Raw genomic sequence first — 20,441 nt, 5'->3', positions numbered from 1 at the left:
TTTTTGGAAAGTAGACACCCAAAGCTATTTGCTGAGAGGCATATTGAGTCCATGGAGTATTTTATATTTTGCCCTAAGTTTCAGGAACATGACAATTTGTTTTTTTTGTTTTTTTACACAAAGTTGTCACTAAATAATATATTGCTCACGCATGCCATGGGTATATGTGAAATGACACCCCAAAATACATTCTGCTGCTTCTCCGGAGTACAGGGATACCCCATGTGTGAGACTTTTTGTCAGTCTAGCCGCATACAGGACCCGGAAAACCAATCCGCACCTTCTGGCTTTCTAAGGGCGTAAATTGTTGATCTCACTCCTTACTACCTATCACACTTTTGAAGGCCATGAAATGCCAAAATGGCACAAAACCCCCCCAAATGACCCCATTTTGCAAAGTAGACACTCCAAGCTATTAGATGAGAGGCATGATGAGTCCATGGAATATGTTATATTTTGCCACAAGTTTCAGGAAAATTATTATTTTTTTTTTTTTTTTTACACAAAGTTGTCAGTAAATGATATAATGCTCACATATGCCATGGGTATATGTGAAATGACACCCCAAAATACATTCTGCTGCTTCTCCTGAGTACAAGGATACCCCATGTGTGAGACTTTTTTGCAGTCTAGCCGCGTACAGGACCCGGAAAACCACTCCCCACCTTCAGGCTTTCTAAGGGCGTAAATTGTTGATCTCACTCCTTACTACCTATCACACTTTTGAAGGCCATGAAATGCCAAAATGGCACAAACCCCCCCCAAATGACCCCATTTTGCAAAGTAGACACTCCAAGCTATTAGATGAGAGGCATGATGAGTCCATGGAATATTTTATATTTTGCCACAAGTTTCAGGAAAATTATTATTTTTTTTTTTTTTTTTACACAAAGTTGTCAGTAAATGATATAATGCTCACATATGCCATGGGTATATGTGAAATGACACCCCAAAATACATTCTGCTGCTTCTCCTGAGTACAAGGATACCCCATGTGTGAGACTTTTTTGCAGTCTAGCCGCGTACAGGACCCGGAAAAACACTCCCCACCTTCAGGCTTTCTAAGGGCGTAAATTGTTGATCTCACTCCTTACTACCTATCACACTTTTGAAGGCCATGAAACGCCAAGATGGCACAAAACCCCCCAAAATGACCCCATTTTGCAAAGTAGACACTCTAATCTATTTGCTGAGAGGCATGGTGAGTATTTTGCATCTCTCATTTTTTTTTGGAAAATGAAGAAAAAACAGGAAAATGCATTTTTTTTCCTCTTTTTTCAATTTCCAAAACTTTGTGACAAAAAGTGAGATCTGCAAAACACCCAACATGCCTCTCTGCAAATAGCTTAGGGTGTCTACTTTCCGAAAAGGGGTCATTTGGGGGGGGGGGGGGGGGTTGTGCTGTCTTGGCATTTCATGGCCTCCGAAACTGTGATAGGTAGTCAGGAGTGAAATCAACAATTTACGCCCTTGGAAAGCCTGAAAGTGGGGGTTGGCTTTCGAGGACCTGTACTCGGCTAGACTGCAAAAAAGTCTCACACATGTGGTATCCCTGTACTCAGGAGAAGCAGCAGAATGTATTTTGGGGTGTCATTTCACATATACCCATGGCATGTGTGAGCAATATATCATTTAGTGACAACTTTGTGTAAAAAAACAAAAAAAAAAAATAATAATAATATATTTCCCGGAACTTGTGGCAAAATATAAAATATTCCATGGACTCACCATGCCTCTCAGCAAATAGCTTGGGGTGTCTACTTTGCAAAATGGGGTCATTTGGGGGGGTTTTGTGCTATGTTGAAATTTCAGGGCCTCCGAAACTGTGATGGGTAGTCAGGAGTGAAATCAACAATTTACGCCATTAGAAAACCTAAAGATGGAGATTCATTTTCGGGGTCCCGTACACAGCTAGGCTCCCAAAAAGTCTCACACATGGGGTATCCCCATACTGAGGAGAAGCGGCAGAATGTATTTTGGGGTGTCATTCCACATATACCCATGTCATGTGTGAGAAATTTATCTTTTAGTGACAACTTTGTGTTAAAAAATAAATAAATAAATAAATTGTAATTTTCCCAAAACTTGTGGCAAAATATAAAATATTCCATGGACTCACCATGCCTCTCAGCAAATAGCTTGGGGTGTCTACTTTGCAAAATGGGGTCATTTGGGGGGTTTTGTGCTATCTTGAAATTTCAGGGCCTCCGAAACTGTGATGGGTAGTGAGGAGTAAAATCAGCAATTTACGCCATTAGAAAACCTAAAGATGGAGATTGATTTTCGGGGTCCCGTACACAGCTAGGCTCCCAAAAAGTCTCACATATGTGGTATCCCTGTACTCAGGAGAAGCAGCAGAATATATTTTGGGGTGTATTTACACATATACCCATGGCATGTGTGAGAAATTTATCTTTTAGTGACAACTTTGTGTTAAAAAAAAAAAAAATTTTTTTTATTCATTTTTCAAACACCTGTGACAAAAAAATTAAATATTCAATGAGCTCAACATGCCTCTCAGAACATTCCTTAGGATGTCTATTTTCCAAAAAGTGGTAATTTGGGGGGGTCTTGTACTGCCCTGCCATTTTAGCACTTCATGAATTGAGATAGGCAGTCAGAAATTAAAGCTGCGTAAAATTTCAGTATTTACACCATAGTTTGTAGACGCTATAACTTTTGCGCAAACCAATAAAAATACGCTCATTGAATTTTTTTTTGTCAAAGACATGTAGCTAAATATATTTTGGCCAAAAAAAATGACATAAATTGAGTATATTGGATATTTTTTAAAAGACAAAGTTGAAAATGTCATTTTTTTGCAAAATTTTCGCTCTTTTTTTATTAATATCGCAAAAAATAAAAAGCGCAGAGGTGATCAAATACCACCAAAAGAAAGCTCTGTTTGTGGGAAAAAAAGGACGTAAATTTCGTTTGGGTACCACATTGCATGACCGCACAATTGTCAGTTAAAGTCGCACAGTGCCGAAGCACAAAAAGTGGTCTGGACGGAAGACAGCAAAATCCTCCGGTTGTAAAGTGGTTAAATTGAAATAAGTAAATATTATGAATAAATATATAAAGTGCTGTAGTGTCAAGCTGAAGAACAAGTAAATATCCCCTAAATTGCCAGATATAATAGAGAATAAATATATAAATATTAAGTGAATAAAAATTGCACAAATCAGATCAAAATATATTGTAAAGTCCCAATGTCCACTGACAGCCGCTTAGTACAATAAGAAATCCAAGTAGAAGTCTAAGGTGGTGCTAGTATCCAAGTGTATAAGAAGCCAAAAGGGTAAGTGCTACGGTATTACTGTGCTCTTAATTCTTACTCAACTGTGCACGGTGCAGTGATGCAGTGCCCCTATAAGAAATGCACTCACCACAATGCTTTCCCCTGGGAAGGGGTAGCGAGCTCTGCACAGCAATATAGATGGTCCTGGAGATCCTGCAATATCCCTCTATGGGTCTTTCTTTGCCTATGGATCTGGGTCTGGTCCTGGTTATAGGGTTGCCTCCACGCTAGCCCCTCGGTCCCCTGGTGTTACTGGGTTTTGCTCAAATGGTGCCCCACCTTCTGTTGTTAAGATGATTCTAAATATAGCAAACGCAATAAGTGAAGCGATCTTCAGAAACCATTCGAAAGGCCATCCATAAAGTCAGCTTATTTTCCTGTATGTATTCTGGTGACATCCAAAGTTAACCACTTCCCTGCCAGTGTCATTTTTACAGTAACAGTGCATATTTATAGCACTGATTACTGTAGTAATGTCACTGGTCCCCCCAAAAGTGTCAAAAATGTCAGTCAAGGGTCCGATCTGTCCGCCGCAATGTCGCAGTCCCGCAAAAAAAAATCGCAGATCGCCGCCATTACTCGTTAAAAAAAAAAAACAATAAAAATGACAAATTACATAAATCTTTCCCGTAGTTATTACCTGCGATAACTTTTGCGCAAACCAATCAAAATACGCTTATTGCGATTTTTTTTACCAAACATATGTAGCAGAAAACAAATTGGCCTAAAATGTTAAAAAATTCTGATTTTTACATTTTTTGGGGGGGAATTTCATATAAAAAAATGTGAAAAATATTGTTATTTTTTCAAAATTGATCACACAGGTGATCAAATACCACCAAAAGAAAGCTCTATTTGTGGGGAAATTGTCAAGTTGAAAAAAGTGGCCTGGTTTATTAAGCAGGAAAATCCTCCGGTCTTAAAGTGGTTAAAGAAGACCGCTCAGATTCGAAAGATTGACAGCTTTTTTGTGCTGGCAGAAGGGCCCAGAAAGGGGTTGGCAGCATTTAAATCTACGATTTCTTGTTGAATTCGCCAGGTTATTATCCAGGCGTATGGTTTAGTAGGAAAGGTTCCACCTTTTTCTGCAAAGGCACATTGTACCAGCGGAGTAGGTGCCTCTTGGGCACATCGCCATCAAGTCTCTATGGCTCAGATTTGCAAGGCCGCGACCTGGTTGTCGGTGCATACGTTCACTCGTCTGGAGGAGTCTGCTTTTGGCCGCAGTGTTCTACAGGTGGGAGTGTAATCCTTCTGTTAAGGGTTGGATGGCGTTATTTTTTTTTGTGTCTCCCTCCCCTCGGATGCATTGCTTTGGGACATCCCATATGTTATGATTAATGGCTCTGTGTACGAAAAGAAGAATGGATTTTTAATTCCTACTTACCTGTAAAATCCATTTCTTGAAGTACATCACGGGACACAGAGGTCCCTCCCCTCGTCTATGGTGTCTTTTATTGCTTGCTACAAAACTGAGGTACTTCCTGTGTGGGAAGGGTTATATAGGGGGGTCATCAATTCTGATTGGTTGCCAGTGTCCTTCACCTATAGGTGGCTATATAACCCTTATGTTATGATTAATGGCTTTGTGTCCTGTGATGTACTTCAAGAAATGGATTTTACAGGTAAGTTGAAATTAAAAATCTATTTTTTTTCCTCTTTTCTGAAAAGGTAATGTGTATGGGAGGGAATCCAGCAGTGTATTGGGGCTGCAGATTCTCAATCTAAATTAAAACGTACCAAAAGTTAACAATAAAAATGTAATACATTGCAACATAAGGGGGAGGTGTTCTGTAGTTCACATGGGTAAACTGGCCAGGAAGGTAAGAATTCCTTCGGATTTTTGTGCAGCATGGGAACTGTATGGTCAGCTCCAACAGGAAGTTATGCGCTCATTAGATATTTTGCAGGAGCAACAGGTATTTTTTTGCACTTATCAAATAGATATAACAACATTTTTCCAATTGCATATCTAACAGATCAAAATGGTGCAAAGAAGAGAAGTTCATTTCTAGGATTAACATACACTGCAAGATGATTAACACCTCCCTTTTCTGATCATTTTTCTATCTATCTGTTAACATATTGTACCTCAATAAAAATAAAAAAACTATAAAAGGAATGTAACCCCAAAGCTCCGTACTATCCTCCAAGTTTATTTTCTGTAAACAGCACCATGAAATGAGGAAGATAAAAAAAAAACAGGTTATATAACATTTAGGAATGAAAAGAACTTGAAGCCTCTGTTTGAGAAATGCCTGGTGGGGATTTCCACTGCCATGTTATTTGTCTATACATTCTGCACGTCGTCAATATTCTCTTTCTTGTTTCCTTGAAAGAGAACAGTAAATATAACCTGCAATATATTACATTTTTGTTTTGTGGTTTAGATACCCTTCAAGGGCTGCAGAGGCTGTTGTTAAAACTTACCCTATGCCTCCTGTGATATTTCCAATCAAGAAGAATTGACATCAAATGTACAGGAGGAGACTTCAGCATCATTGTAACTAGTCACAGATCCTCTTTGCAGGCTGTGCAGTAAAGAGACTGTACAAAAAATAAAGGAACAGAGCGCTACTATTTGAAGTTAATAGAAGCCATAAAAACAGGTACTCACAAACAGATAGGAAGTCGTGCATGGAAATAAATATCCCCCGATGATCTTTACAGGGCTCTCTCCTCCTAGCCCCGGCGGCTCAGCTGTTCGTCCTGCACTGATCAGTGAGTATCGTACGGCTAAGCCAACCGCCTCGGATTACTCAAGGAGACTCGATGTGGTGCGCCTGCGCACGGTCCAGCCGCCGCCGCACACTGTCCAGGAGCCGGATGCTGTAGCCGCCAGAGAAACTGACAATGCGGTTAAGCAGAGGGAGACTCCCCGATCGGGACCCAGAGCATGACTTGCATGGGGTTGCTAAGGACAACGTTTCGGAGGCGTAGCCTCCTTCTTCAGATCTCAACTATTTTTTGTACAGCTTCTTTGCCTCATATCCTATGGAGGGTTAGGAGAGCTGCCACACTTCATTCATGTGTTTCACCACAGGCCATATTACAAGAGTCCCCAGCTTGAGAATCAATCTCCAGGATCTGCGCAGGGACTGGTAATGTGTGTTTTCTCTGTGCAGTAGAGAGAATTTGCTTAGCTTGGCTTCTGGTCATCCCAGCCAGCACTGACATTGACCCTGTATGCCTAATGCAGTCTTCTTCAGGCTGTACAAATTCTCAGAGTGTCTAGCTGACAATGTAGCTGTTCTGTAAAAAAGTTAAATTGTGTTAGGCTCCGTTCACATGTCAGCGCATGGATCGTGGGCAGAACCACCGCGGTTCCGCCCGCGATCCGGAGATTATTGCAAATCGCGGGACGCCTGTGCGTTGCCCGTTGATTTGCAATAGCCCCCCAAACGCTGAGCGATGTTGCCGCGATTTCCGCCTGCCAAATCGCGGTAACATCGCGCAAAAAAAATCACGGGACGCAATACGCTCCAAAGAAGCTCTTGTACTTTTTTGGGCGTAATGCGTCCCGCAATTTTTTTTTTGCGCGATGTTACCGCGATTCGGCAGGCGGAAATCGCGGCAACATCGCTCAGCATTTGGGGGGCTATTGCAAATCAACGGGCAATGCACAGGCGTCCCGCGATTTGCAATAATCTCCAGATCGCGGGCGGAACCGCGGCGGTTCTGCCCCCGATCCATACGCTGACATGTGAACGGAGCCTTAAGGTAAGAAAGTAATTGAGTGCAGGAGTATGAACATGTCATATATTAACTTTTATAAAGATTTTTACTATTTCTACTAGAAGTTTCAATTTTTTCACTACTTGCCCAGTTTTTCTTCAAATGGGTTTTAATTTAATATTGTCAATGTATCTAGTCCATTTTTGAAATAATATTAAACCACTTCTGGATGGGAAGGTTTTCCCCCTTAATGACCAGGCCATATTTTGTGACTGCGTTACTTTAACGGGCAATTGCGCGGTCAAGCGACACTGTACCCAAAAAAAATTGATATCCTTTTTTTCCCACAAATAGAGCTTTCTTTGGGGGTATTTAATCACCTGTGCAATTTTTATATTTTGAGCTATAAACAAAAAAAGAGCGACAATTCTGAAAAACAAAACAATATTTTTCACTTTCTGCTATATAACATTCCCAAAAAAAAAAAAAAAATTAAAAATCTAATTTTTTCATAATTTTAGGCCAATTTGTACTTTGCTACATATTTTTGGCAAAAAAGAAATCCCAATAAGCGTAGTTTGATTGATTTGTGCAAAAGTTATTGCATCTACGAACTAGGGGAATGATTTATGTCATTATTATTTTTTTATTTATTTTTTACTAGTAATGGTGGCGATCTGCAATTTTTAGCGGGACCGCGACATTGCGGCGGAGAGATCGGACCCCTAACTGACATTTTTTACACTTTTGGGGGGACCATTGACATTACCACAGTAATCAGTGCTAAAAATATGCACTGTTACTGTAATAATGACACTGGCAGTGAAGGGGTTAACCCAGGAGCGATCAAAGGGTTAAGTGTGAGCCTAGGGGGTGTTTTCTAATTGTGGGAGGGGGGGTCGGCTTGTAATATCAACACAGAGACCTGTGTTCCTAAATAGCAGGGACACAGGGGCTCTGTGTTGACACTAGAGAGAACAGCCGTTCTCTCTTCACGGGGAGCGATCGCAGGCAGCCGTTGGCAATCCTGGCCGCCGGCCCCACGCCTCAGCTTCCCCGCTGTCGAGTGAGCGCAGGCGTGCACCTCTGGCAGCACACAGGTGCCCACAGGAGCGCTCCCACAAACCGCAGTACAGGTACGGCGATTTGCGGGAACCTGCCGACCTGCCGCCGTATGAATGCGACGGCTGGTTGGCAAGTGGTGAAGAGTGTATCTAAACCCAGAAACAAAAATATAATATATTTCAGCTTACCAGTCCTTAGCTGTGATTTTTGCATTAGCTTTCTTTTTCCAGGCTTCTTTGTCCTTCCTTTATTTTTATTTGGGCGATCCTGCCACTAACACACTTCCTTTTCTGTCCTAGGGTGACAACTTACCATACTGAATCTTTGAGCAGCATTATCACCCTAGACTAAGACAATAAAGTGGTTCTAAACTCAAAAGGTTTTTACCTTAATGCATTCTCTACATTAAAAGGTAAAAAAAAAAACTTCCATTACCTGCTACCTCCACCCCCTCCCTAAACATTTACCTAAGTCCTCTCTTACCTATATACTTACCTGCTTTGTGCAACTATATTGCACAGAGCAGCCCTAAACCTAACTTCTGGGTTCCCCAGCCTGGGCTCCTATAGTGGCGTACCTGTGGGCTTGATGTCAAGCTGGGCTGTTGCTGTGTGAATCTAAAGACACACACACAGCGGAGCTCGGCTCTCACCTTGCTTCCTACTGACGTTATTTGATTCACAGCAGTAGGAGCCAATGGCTTCCCCTACTGATTGTGAGAGAGAGAGAGAACCAGCGCTGCTGCAGATGGGCACAGCACTGGATCGATACAAGACTCTGGTAAGTATTGAGGGGGAGGGGGGGGGAGAGGAAGGTTTGTTACCTTAAAGCGGAGTTCCGGCCTATTTTGCAACTTTAGTGATTCCTGGAGTGCTCGCTATGCTGATCAACAATTGGGCATTTTCAATTTTTTGTCGGGGGGTCCTTTACCTTATTTTCAGGGCATTTTTGATTGTACTTCCTCCTTCTCCCCCCTCTGTGGCCGCGGCCACCGACATCACTTTCGCCTTTGCATTGCACCCTGGGAGCTGTTTATCATCACTCCCAGGAGGCTGGAATCGGGAAGAACTCCCAGAACACTTCCTGAAATCAGGAAGAAGGACATAGCAGATTACACTGCGGCTTCAGATGTCCACATCCAAGATGGCCGCGCCCAGACAGCGTTTTTAAAAGTAAGATTTTGACTAAAATCCAATACTGTACACCTTGTAAGTATGAAAATGGCGGTTCTGTAAAGGGCGATGGATTAGTATTATAGGGGTATTTTTAATTAAAAAAGGTATTTGAGGCCGGAACTCCGCTTTAAAGGAGTTGTAAAGTCAGAAGGTTTTTTATCTTGATGCAGTCTATGCATTAGGATAAAAAACCTTCTGTGTGTAGCAGCCTCCTCAGCACCCCCTAATACTTACCTGAGCCCCATCTCTAGCCAGCGATGTCCACGAGTCACCTCGGCTGTCTGGGACTCTCCCTCCTGATTGGCTGAGACAGAGCAGCAGCACCATTGGCTCCCACAGCTGTCAATCAAAGTCAGTTAGCCAATCAGGAGAGAGAGGATGTGGAGCCGAACAGGAGCTCCGTGTCTAAATGGACACACGGAGCTTCAGCTCAGCTCGGGTGCCCCCATAGCAACCTGCTGTGGGGGCACTCAACAGGAGGGAGGGGCCAGGAGCAGCAACGAGGGACCCGAGAAGAGGAGGATCCGGGCTGCCCTGTGCAAAACCAACTGCACAGAGGAGGTAAGTATAACATGTTTGTTTTTTGTTTTGTTTTTAAAAACAATACTTTACAATCACTTTAAAGGCAAGTAGTGCATGAGCAACTTAAAAAAAAAAAAAAAAAAAAAAAACTTTTGGCTTCAGAAACATTTTAAGCTGGATATACACTGTATGCATTTTGGCCTGTTCCTCAGGAACCAGTCAAAATTCTCTTGGTGGGTGGCTCTGTTGGCTGTCTCCTGCCAAACATTCCTTGATTGAAAAATTGAAGGAGCTAGGCAGAAAACTGTCAGCTGAAAAGTAGTTACATCCAACCAGATTTAACATCTGCTTAAGTACATCATTGATGTAAAGTGCATCTGAAAAATATTCACAGCACTTCACTTTTTCCACATTTTGTAATGTTACAGCCTTATTCCAAAATAGATACAACTCGTTTTTTTCCTCAAAATTCTCCAGACAATACCCCATAATGACAACAGGAAAGAAGTTTGTTTTAAATCTTTGCAAATTTATTAAAAATAAAAAAATCACTTGTACATAAGTATTTACAGCCTTTGCCATGACACTCACAATTGAGCTCAGGTACATCCTGTTTCCACTGATCATCCTTAAGATTTATCTACAACTTGATTGGAGTCCACCTGTGGTAAATTCAGTTGATTGGATATGATTTGGAAAGGCACACACATGTCTATATAAAGGTTATACAATTAACGGTGCATGTCAGAGCACAAACCAAGCCATGAAGTCCAAGGAATTGTCTGTAGACCTCAAAGACAGGATTGTATCGAGGCAAAAATCTGGGAAAGGGTACAGAAAAATTTCTGCAGCATTGAAGGTCCCAATAAGCACACTGGCCTCCATCATTCATAAATAGAAGAAGTTTGGAACCACCAGGATTCTTCCTAGAGCAGGCCCCCTGGCCAAACTGAGCGATCGGGGGAGAAGGGCCTTTGTCAGGGAGGTGACCAAGAACCGGTGGTAATTCTGACACAGCTCCAGTATATTTTTTACAGAAGAACAACCATCAGCACTCCACTTATCAAGCCTGTATGGTAGAGTGGCCAGGCGGAAGCCACTCCTTAGTAAAAGGCACATGACAGCCCGTCTTGTGTTTGCCAAAAGGCACCTGAAAGACTCTAAGACCATGAGAAACAAAATTCTCTGGTCTGATGAAACAAAGATTGAACTCTTTGGCCTGTATGGCTGGAGGAAACCAGGCATCTGCTCATTACCTGGCCAATACCATCCCTACAGTGATGAATGGTGGTGGCAGCATCATGCTGTGGGGATGTTTTTTAATGGCAGGAACTAGGAGACTAGTCAGAATCGAGGGAAATATGAATACAGCAATGTACAGAGACATCCTTGATGAAAACCTGCTCCAGAGCGCTCTGGACCTCAGACTGCGGCAAGGTTCATCTTCCAACAGACAATGACCCTAAGCACACAGCCAAGATAACAAAGGAGTGGCTACTGGACAACATTGTGAATGTCCATGAGTGGCCCAGCCAGAACCCAGACTTGAATCAGATTTAACATCTCTGGAGAAATCTAAAGATGGCTTTGCATTGACCCAACATGAAGGAGCTTGAGAGGTCCTGCAAAGAAGAATGGGAGAAATTTCACAAAAATAGGTGTGCCAAGTTTGTAGCATCATACTCAAAAAGATTTGAGGCTGTAATTGGTGCCAAAGGGGCTTCAACAAAGAATGAGCAAAGGCTGTAAATAATTATCTACCTGGGATCATTTTTTATTTTTAATAAATTTGCAAAGGATTTTAAACTAATTTATTTCACATTGTTATTATCGGGTATTGTTTGTAGAAAGAAAGAAAGAAAATAATCCATTTAATTCATTTTGGAATAAGGCTGTAACATAACAAAATGTGGAAAATGTGAAGCTCTGTGAATACCTTCCGGATGCACTGTATAGCGAGTGTATAGCCAGCCTTTTAGCAGAAACACTTCACCAATCATGATGATAGATTTTATTCTGACTCCAATTGTTGTAATAGTGATTTATTCCTTGCTGAGACCTATTCCTGGCCTTTATAAGCAGATACAATCACCGCGGGCAATCATTATCAGATAGCTAAACTCACTAGACACCGTTTCTTTCCATCCACGTAGGTTTTATTGCAAGCAGTAGGTATAGCAGACAACAAAATGTGGCAGATGATTGAAGGATGTTATCTGCAGGTCAAAACATGGTAATATGTTCCCGGATTCAAGCAGATTGTATAAAGGCCTAGACAGATGTGGCCATCTCTATCCCAACAAGCATAAAAGAAGCAGGAACAGGAAATACATCATAAATGTGAGGGGACAGGAGGAAAACACAGAAGAGAGAGACAGAAAAGCAAGTGCAACAACCAAAATAACCACAAGATGGCAGTATAATAACAAAATATATAAAGCTATTACCACAACTATGCATGTTATATCTTACATATTGGTGTAATGGCACACTGCCCGTCTGGTATTGTAAATACCACTATGTTAATCATAAAGATAGTTATGCAAATAAACAAAAGTGCAATTTGCAGTTGTCTTGAAGACCTGAAAGTCGAGGAAAAACATGCATATATTTGCAACAACAATACCTAGATAAGGCATGAAAATGTGTCAATCAAAGTCCAAGGCACATTCTTCTAGTGACAGAAACTGGATCCAACAAACCCAAGAAGGAAGTTTAGTCTCCAAAAGGCAAGAGTAAAACAAGTTCTGTAATGGGTCTAAGGAAAGTCTTTACAGTTCCTGGCAACCAAAAATACCATCATCGCTAGGAATGGTGTTTACAATGAGTCCCATGGGCCAATCAATTATTTCGGCTTGCTGGTCCTTGAGAACAAGATCTCCAACTTGACGGTTAGGATTCAGATGTTGCCATTTTTTGCATCCTTGCAGAAGAGAAAGATACTTTATCTTCCAACGATTCCAGAAGCGGTTGGCAAGGTGTTGTACTCACTTCCATTGCTCCCCACTTTAAAGTCTCCAGGTGGAATAGGAACAGACCCAAGCCTCTGGGTAATAAGAGTAGCCGGAGTAAGGATGGTTGGAGACTCTGGATCTTTGTCAGGATCTAGAAGACTGAAGACCTCAGCTGAAGTTTCTTCTGTATAATCTAGCAGGAATTCAGGTCCTACAGCTGCTATGGCCTCAGTGCATGCGCCTGAGAAGATGTGAATCTCTTTTGTCTGACTTGCAGCAAGGGATGTTAAAGTGTAGCAGTATGGTATGTCAATTCCATCTAAGGCATGTAGAGAATTAGAGATTGTCTCCAGGACTCCCACTTTGAATATTTGTCTGTTGGTATTGGAGCATCCCAATCTTGAATAGTCTCCAATAGCTGTCTTAATAGGGATTTACCTTGCATGGTGATGGGAGCCACAAATCCCAGTGGATCGTATAGGCTGTTCACCGCTGACAAAACACCACGTTTGGTGAATGGCTTGTCTGCAGCGTTGACTTGAAAGCCGGAAGTGTCTTTTAATAAGTTCCACCGTAAGCCCAAACTTCTCTGAACAGGAGGCATGTCCATTCCCAGATTTAAATCCTTAAATCATGTGGCATGATTGCTAGGCTGAAAGGCTTTCATCACAGCAGCACTGTTTGAGGAAATCTTATGGAGTCTTAGGTTGACCTCAGAAGGCATACATTAAGTCCTTTGGAGCAGGTCTATGGCTTCTTCATCTGTAGGTAAGGATTTGAGTCCATCGTCCATGTAGAAGTCTCTCTCAACAAAGTGTTGAGCATCTGCGCCATACTCCTTTTTACCATCAAGAGCAGTCCTTAGTAGGCCATATGTAGCAACAGCCGTTGAGGGACTGTTTCCAAAGACATGTAATTTCATGCGGTATTCAATCACTTCATTGTTTATGTTGTTGTCACGGTGCCACAGAAACCTTAGGAAGTTCCTATGGTCTTCTCTTACTATGAAGCAAAGGAAAATTTGTTCAATGTCAGCAGTTATGGCAACTGGCTCTCTTCTGAATCTCATAAGTACTCCTACAAGGTTGTTGGTTATGTTAGGACCAGTGAGGAGAACATCATTCAGAGATACCCCTTGATGCTTGGCACTGGAGTCAAACACTACCCTGATTTTCTTTGGTTTACATGGATGATACACTCCAAAGAAAGGCAGATAACAGCACTCATCATGTTCTAGATGTGGTGGAGCTGGCTCAGCATGATCATTGTCAAAGATCCTTTTCATAAAGGCAATGAAGTGGTCCTTCATTTCAGGCCAGTTATTTAGTGTTCGCTGAAGTGAGTTGGACAAAGCTTGTTCACAATTGTTTGGAAGTCAAACTCTTGCAGCACAAAGAGGTAATGGTGCAACACAGCTGTTAGATTCATCCTTGAAGAATTCACTGTCCATTATTGTAATGAACTCTCTATCTTCAATTGACAAGGCTATTCTGTTGTGGTCATGTGTAGTACAAAACACTGTGCTACCTAAGTTGTAATCACAAGGAATGGGAATAACATCAGATACTTGGATGATGTCAAGCGGCTTCTCTTTCACTTCATAATGATGAGGGCATTGTCTGAAGTGAGATGCACGCCCATTTCTTAGTACATGAGTCTAAAGGAGTTGATCTCAGAAGGCATGCGCATTCTGTTCAAGCATACATCGACCACTATCACCCAGCCTAGATCAAATCTTTGTGCATATGGGGCGTTGTCAGATCAATTGCACTGCTGACATACTTTATGTACTCTGAGAATGTCTCTTCCCAGCAAGACTAAGATTTCAGCACCCATTTACATAGGATGAATCTCGGTAACCAGGTGCCTTAAGTAGGGATGATGCTACGCAGCTTCTGGAGTAGGAATCTCTTCCCTGTTGTCTGGTATTTGGTCACACTCAACTAATGTCTCAACTAATGTTGGTAAGGGTATGCCTTTCTTCACCTTGATATGGGAAACCATGAACCCATCGGCCCTTCTGCCAGAGGTTTCTACGCGATCAGAACAGGTGTTGAGAATATATGGTGTTGCATGTCCCTTTATGCCAAAGATCTCAAAAAATTTAGGTTGAACCAGGGATCTGTTGCTTTGCTCATCTATTATGACATATATCCTGGTAGCTTTCTCAGGTTGGTCCTTTGGATATATTTTGACTAGACCTACATTGGCACAGCATTTGTGGCTTGATCCTTCTCCACAGACTTCAGTAAATGAAGATGAAACATTTGTTGTGGGTGGAGCATGGCTTTGTTGAACCCTGCTTCAAATCATGGCGAGGAGCAATGTAGACTGCTTTTGTGGATTGTCTGGAAGTTTGGCAGGATGCATAGCTGTCACGTGTTTGTTACTACTACAGTCTGTGCACTTGATGACAGCTTTACAATCTTTAGCAAAATGGTCATAGGAAGCACAGCACCTATAGCATATTCCAAGTTTCTGCAGAATCTCCCTGCGTTCTTGGATAGTCTTTGTCCTAAGCCCACAACATTTCTCAAGAGGGTGAGGTTTGTAGTGATTAGGGCACTGATGATTAGGATCTTTATCTCTATCACCTGTACCACTCTGTTGGGCAGCAGAGGATACGGGAGGTGAGATGTCTGTCTTTTTAGTAGATACAGCTCTATTTAAAAGGTTAACTCCACTTTTGTGGGGGAAAAAAATCAGCAAATAAAGAAAAAACAATATAGTGTATACAGTTGCATCACAAATCATATTGTAATTGAATGTTATTAAAAATGATCTTTCCTTTTCAATCTGCAGCTGTTGTAATTTTCTGAAAATGCAATGCAATATGGCTACCTGGAGCGGTTCTGTACACAGAATGTGTACTGAGCACACCCCAGGAACATAATTTCCTGCTTGTGTGATTGGCAAACCAATTGTCTTTCCCAGAAGTCTGCCTAAGATACAAGTCAGATTTCTCACATCCCCTGCAACAAAAATTTCATTTTTGGTGAGATACTCGCAATAGGAACACATCCAAAGGGATACAGGCCATCAGATTTCCTCATTAGAGCCATGCAGCTGCCACAGCTGATAGATAATTATGAAACCACTCCCACTTGATGCACTCGGCACAGAGGAACAAATAATTATTTGTTTAGAATAACAAAAGGTAGGAATCTGCAACAAAGTTTGTTGAAATCCTTGTAATGTACAGAGATCACCCAGAGGGGAATGTTTTTTTCTCAACAAAAGTGGAGTTACACTTTAAGTCTCTATGTTTAGCTTTGTTATCATAACTTGATGATGATGATGATGATGATGATGAAGCAGACAGGCTAGACTCTCAAAAGCTAAAGCTGGGATCATTTCTCGTCCAGGATTGTTCACTGGTGAACTTACAAAAATATGAGAATGAAGGAAAGTATACATTATAGTCTCTTCTATATCTTGAGCCCTGTTGTGCCCATTTCTCCTGCAGGTTGTATGGCAGTTTAGACACCACTGGATTCACGCCATGAGCAGTGTCCAGAAAGCTTAGCCCAGGTGGACGAGGGTCTGCCTTTGCCAAGTCTAACTCCATGACGAGGTCACTTCGTTCCTGAAGCTTGCGATGATCTTTACTAGCTATTTTTGGAAAGTTTTTCTGTCTTTTGAATAGAGCATTTTCTATGGCTTCAGAGCTACCATAGGTTTGTTCAAGTCTTGCCCATGCAGCAGCAAGACCTGCATCTGGGTAGTCAACATGTACTGCTCTCAGTCTTTTAACATGATCTGCAGATTCTGGCCCCAGCCACTTTATAAGCAAATCAAGTTCCTCCTTGAGATCAACAATAGCAGCTTTGAATGTTGATCTCCAAGCCCTGTGTACAAATTTTTTAAAGTTTTGCAAAAGACGGTTACTCTCTATTTAAGAAGACAGACAGCAGTTTAGACAGATGGGATAACACAGTCCAATGCAGAGAAACAGTATTCTACATTCATAGATGACTTGCAGTAAGCTTGTGCGACCATGTGCTTTCACAAGATGGCGGATGGCACTGAGCTTGATTGAAGATTAAACATACACATCTACACAGCAGGCTGTAGGAATTCTACTACATGTTTTGACTATTCTGACTCCAATTGTTGTAATAGTGACTTATCCCTTGGTAAGACCTATTCCTGGCCTGTATAAGCAGATATAATCACCGCGGACATTCAGTATCAGATAGCTGAACTCACCAGAAACTGTTTCTTTCCATCAACGTAGGTTTTATTGCAAGCAGTAGGTATAGCAGGCAACAAAATGTGGCAGATGATTAAAGGATGGTATCTGCAGGTCAAAACATGGTAATGTGTTCCCGGATGTGAGCAGATTGTATAAAGGCCTAGACAGATGTGGCCATCTCTATCCCCACAAGCATAAAGAAGCAGGAACAGGAAATACATCATAATTGGGAGGGGACAGGAGGGAACACAGAAGAGAGAGACAGAAAGGCAAGTGCAACAAACAAAATAACCATAAGATGGCAGTATAATAACCGAATATATAAAGACATTACCACAATTATGCATTATATTATATCTTACATATTGGTGTAACAGCACAGCTTTCATGCACCAGCTACATGCACTACAACTCTCTTCAACAAAAGCTGCACATCATTGCTCTGGATTGGCTTCCTGATGGTCGGCGGTCGCAAAGTTGAATACCATTTCTGGACAATGTGTTCCCCTTATAGCCTCAACTAGGGGGCATGTGACAGGGTAACAATGTGGGAGTACAATTAGGATAGAGCTGTCACCCGGAAATGGAAGTGCCTGAACAAGGACCTTCATGACAGGGTTACCCAGTATTATTTTAGTATAAACTACAGATTAAAAAAAGTGAACAAAACTTTTGAAATTGCATCACCATGTTAACGCTTATATGACATTTTTGGGATTATGTTGACATTTGCTTTAATCACGTCTTTCTTTTTTCTTGTAGCAAGGTCAAATATAACAGTTTCTCCAGACACCATTTTCCAAGGAGACACAGTAACAATTAATTGTATGTTCAGTGTGTCTGGCAACATTCTCTGGTATTTGAACTCAAAAACGCCAATTTCAGCCAATCAAAAATACAACACCTCTTCTGGTCTGCAAGGCACAATGGTGCAATATTCACTGATGATAAGAAATTTTATTGATACTGATAAAGGTGAGTTAAGGGTTACTACTATTCTAAAACACATCAGTGATGTTAGGCTGTATGCAAGCAATGATGTCTGTTTGTTTTGTACCCTTGGGAAAAAAGGAAGAGAAATGAAAAGTTACAACCCGCATTCTCCATCAACCGATAAGTGAAAAACAGCAAGGGTGAAAGATTTTGGAGGTTTATTTCAAAGAGAAATGTCACAACAGTAAAAGTAAAGGTTAGAAAGCAGATACAGTAAAACCTTGGATTGCGAGCATAATTCATTCGGGAAACATGCTTGTAATCCAAAGCACTCTTATATCAAAGCGAATTTCCCCATAAGAAATAATGGAAACCCAGACGATTCGTTCCACAACTATTTATTCATAAGTCCTTCAGTTTATAGTCCATATAAAAAGATTATAACAATGTAATAGGTTGTGTAAGCATAAAATGTCCATGAATAAAATAACTGAAAACCAATAATTGTGAGGATTGGCCAGGGATAGTAGGTATCAGGAGGAAAGAGCAATATGATGTTGGGTGTCCTCCAGCCTGGAAATGAGAAGGGCTGTCCTATTTGCTACACTTTCTGTATAATCAATATTTATTGAGTTTTCAGGCAACCAACTATAATAGAGAAAAAGAAAACAGATAATCATACAGTAGCATGAGAAGAAAAGAGAGAAAAAAATAAGACATTAAAAGAGGAAACATTAGGATGAAAAAAAACAGGATCTGACCATAAAGGACAATCAGTCAGTTTATACAACTCTGAACTATACACAGATAGTATAGTTATATAAGGAGATAACAGAGTTATTACCCATATGTAGCCATCGATAGATGGCTCTGGCAGAACCTTCCCAATAAAGACCACAATTACATGTATATGAGTAATGCATCGCAGGACACTGGTCACCAGGGGCCACTTTTGGTGTAGCCAATTTTTCCAGGACCAGGGGACAGGGGAGGTGGGTATTAGAGTTTAACAACCCCCCTTTATATCAGTGTCCACAGTCCCCCTCTACATCACAGTTCCCCCTTTAAAACAGTCCTACAGTCCTTTACAGCACTGTAAAGGGGCACTGTGATCTAAAGGGGACAGCACTGATGATTACTATGCCCCTGCACAGTGCAGTTCCCTTTATATCACAGTGCCCCTAGCAATCACAGCTCCCCCCCCCCATCACAGTGCCCCTTGCAGTCAGCCCCCCCATCACATTGGCTCGTGCAGTCATGGCTCCCCATCACAGTCCTTATTGTAGTTATGGCCCCCCATCACAGTCCTCCTTGCAGCCATGCCCCCCTTATCACAGTCCTCCTTGCAGTCATGCCCCCCCCCCCATCACAGTCCTCCTTGCAGTCATGCCCCCCTATCACAGTCCTCCTTGCAGTCATTCCCCCCTATCACAGTCCTCCTTGCAGTCATGCCCCCCTATCACAGTCCTCCTTGCAGTCATGCCTCCATCACAGTCCTCCTTACAGTCATGGCCCCCCTTTCCTCTTTAACAACATAGTGCCCCTTTCAATCTCTGCCTCCACTGCACAGTCCTACCTTCTGCAGAACAAAGGCAGTTATCAGCCTGTGTTTATTCCCTCAGGTCTCTCGTCTGGCTGCCAGTGTCATCCTATTAGCAGGTCAGGGGGTGGGAGGAGCTGAAGATTGGGACAGGGGGTGGGAGCTTCCAAACTTATGTTAACAAACAGGTGATTACCCACTTGTTAACATGAAAAGTCTCCCACTCCTCATCCCGATCTGCAGCTCCCCCCTGCCCCCTGCCATGCAGATAGGAGGACCTGGGAGATTAGACACAGGCTGATAACTGCCTTCGCCCTGCTGAAGGTAAGACTGTGCAGGGGAGGCAGAGATTGGAAGGATCACTGCTAAACGGCTCACCCGCGGACTTTCACAGACCCCGGTCACCAGTCACCTTCTACTGTGCGGCCCGCTTATCAAAAGCGAACCGGTACCAGTCTGCGGCCTGGGGGTTGGGGACCCCTGCATTATTGACTTCAAACCAGCCAATTAACAGTTAATGATACCGTTACTGAAGAAAGGTAGGCATACAGGAATAGTTCTTGTAAAGCAGCTTCAGGCGCGTTTCCACTGAGCTTTCTGGTACGGTTCGGTTCGGTACGGTACGCTATTTATGCCGTTTCCATTATGAATGGTACCCTAATTCCGAACCGTACCGTACCACTTTTTGGTACCCTTTCGTTGGGGTACCAAGCACATTAGACCCGTACCAACTGGGTGGAGCTACACTCTGCAGAACTTTGATTGGTTGACAGAGAATCGTCTATCACAGCTTTCCTGCTGTGACCAGCTACACCACGCCTATCATGAAAAGGGTACTATTGGCAGTGGAAACGCAATGTGTACCGTACCGAACCGTACCGTACCACTCAGTGGAAACGAGGCATTACATTCCTCTAAAAAGGTGTTCTAATGCCCATAAGGTAAGCATATTTGAATAATAGCAGAATCCAATAAGAACAGGGTACATGATTGGCAGGGATCCTTGAAGGCAGAAAGTTCATGGTTAGAACTTAGCTACATATCCATGAGGGTCTCCAGGCTCAAGACTCTCTCCAGGAAC

At 42.1% G+C, this 20,441-nt stretch overlaps 1 protein-coding gene across 1 annotated transcript in view; it reads left to right on the top strand.

Moving 5' to 3' along the window:
• Positions 1-20,441, top strand: part of LOC309550105 (adhesion G protein-coupled receptor F5-like) — a gene marked incomplete at its 5' end in the record, with an annotated part of 389,437 nt that overhangs the window by 60,836 nt on the left and 308,160 nt on the right. Inside the window, one exon of the mRNA XM_082250562.1 lies at positions 17,650-17,862. Within this exon, the coding sequence (XP_082106688.1) occupies positions 17,650-17,862 (213 nt within the window). The remainder of the gene's footprint in view (positions 1-17,649; positions 17,863-20,441) is intronic.

The sequence above is a fragment of the Pelophylax lessonae genome (genome assembly GCF_965119305.1).
Source record: "Pelophylax lessonae genome assembly, chromosome: 3".
Taxonomy (NCBI): Eukaryota; Metazoa; Chordata; class Amphibia; order Anura; family Ranidae; genus Pelophylax; species Pelophylax lessonae.
This window is presented reverse-complemented; position numbering and strand designations above follow the sequence as displayed.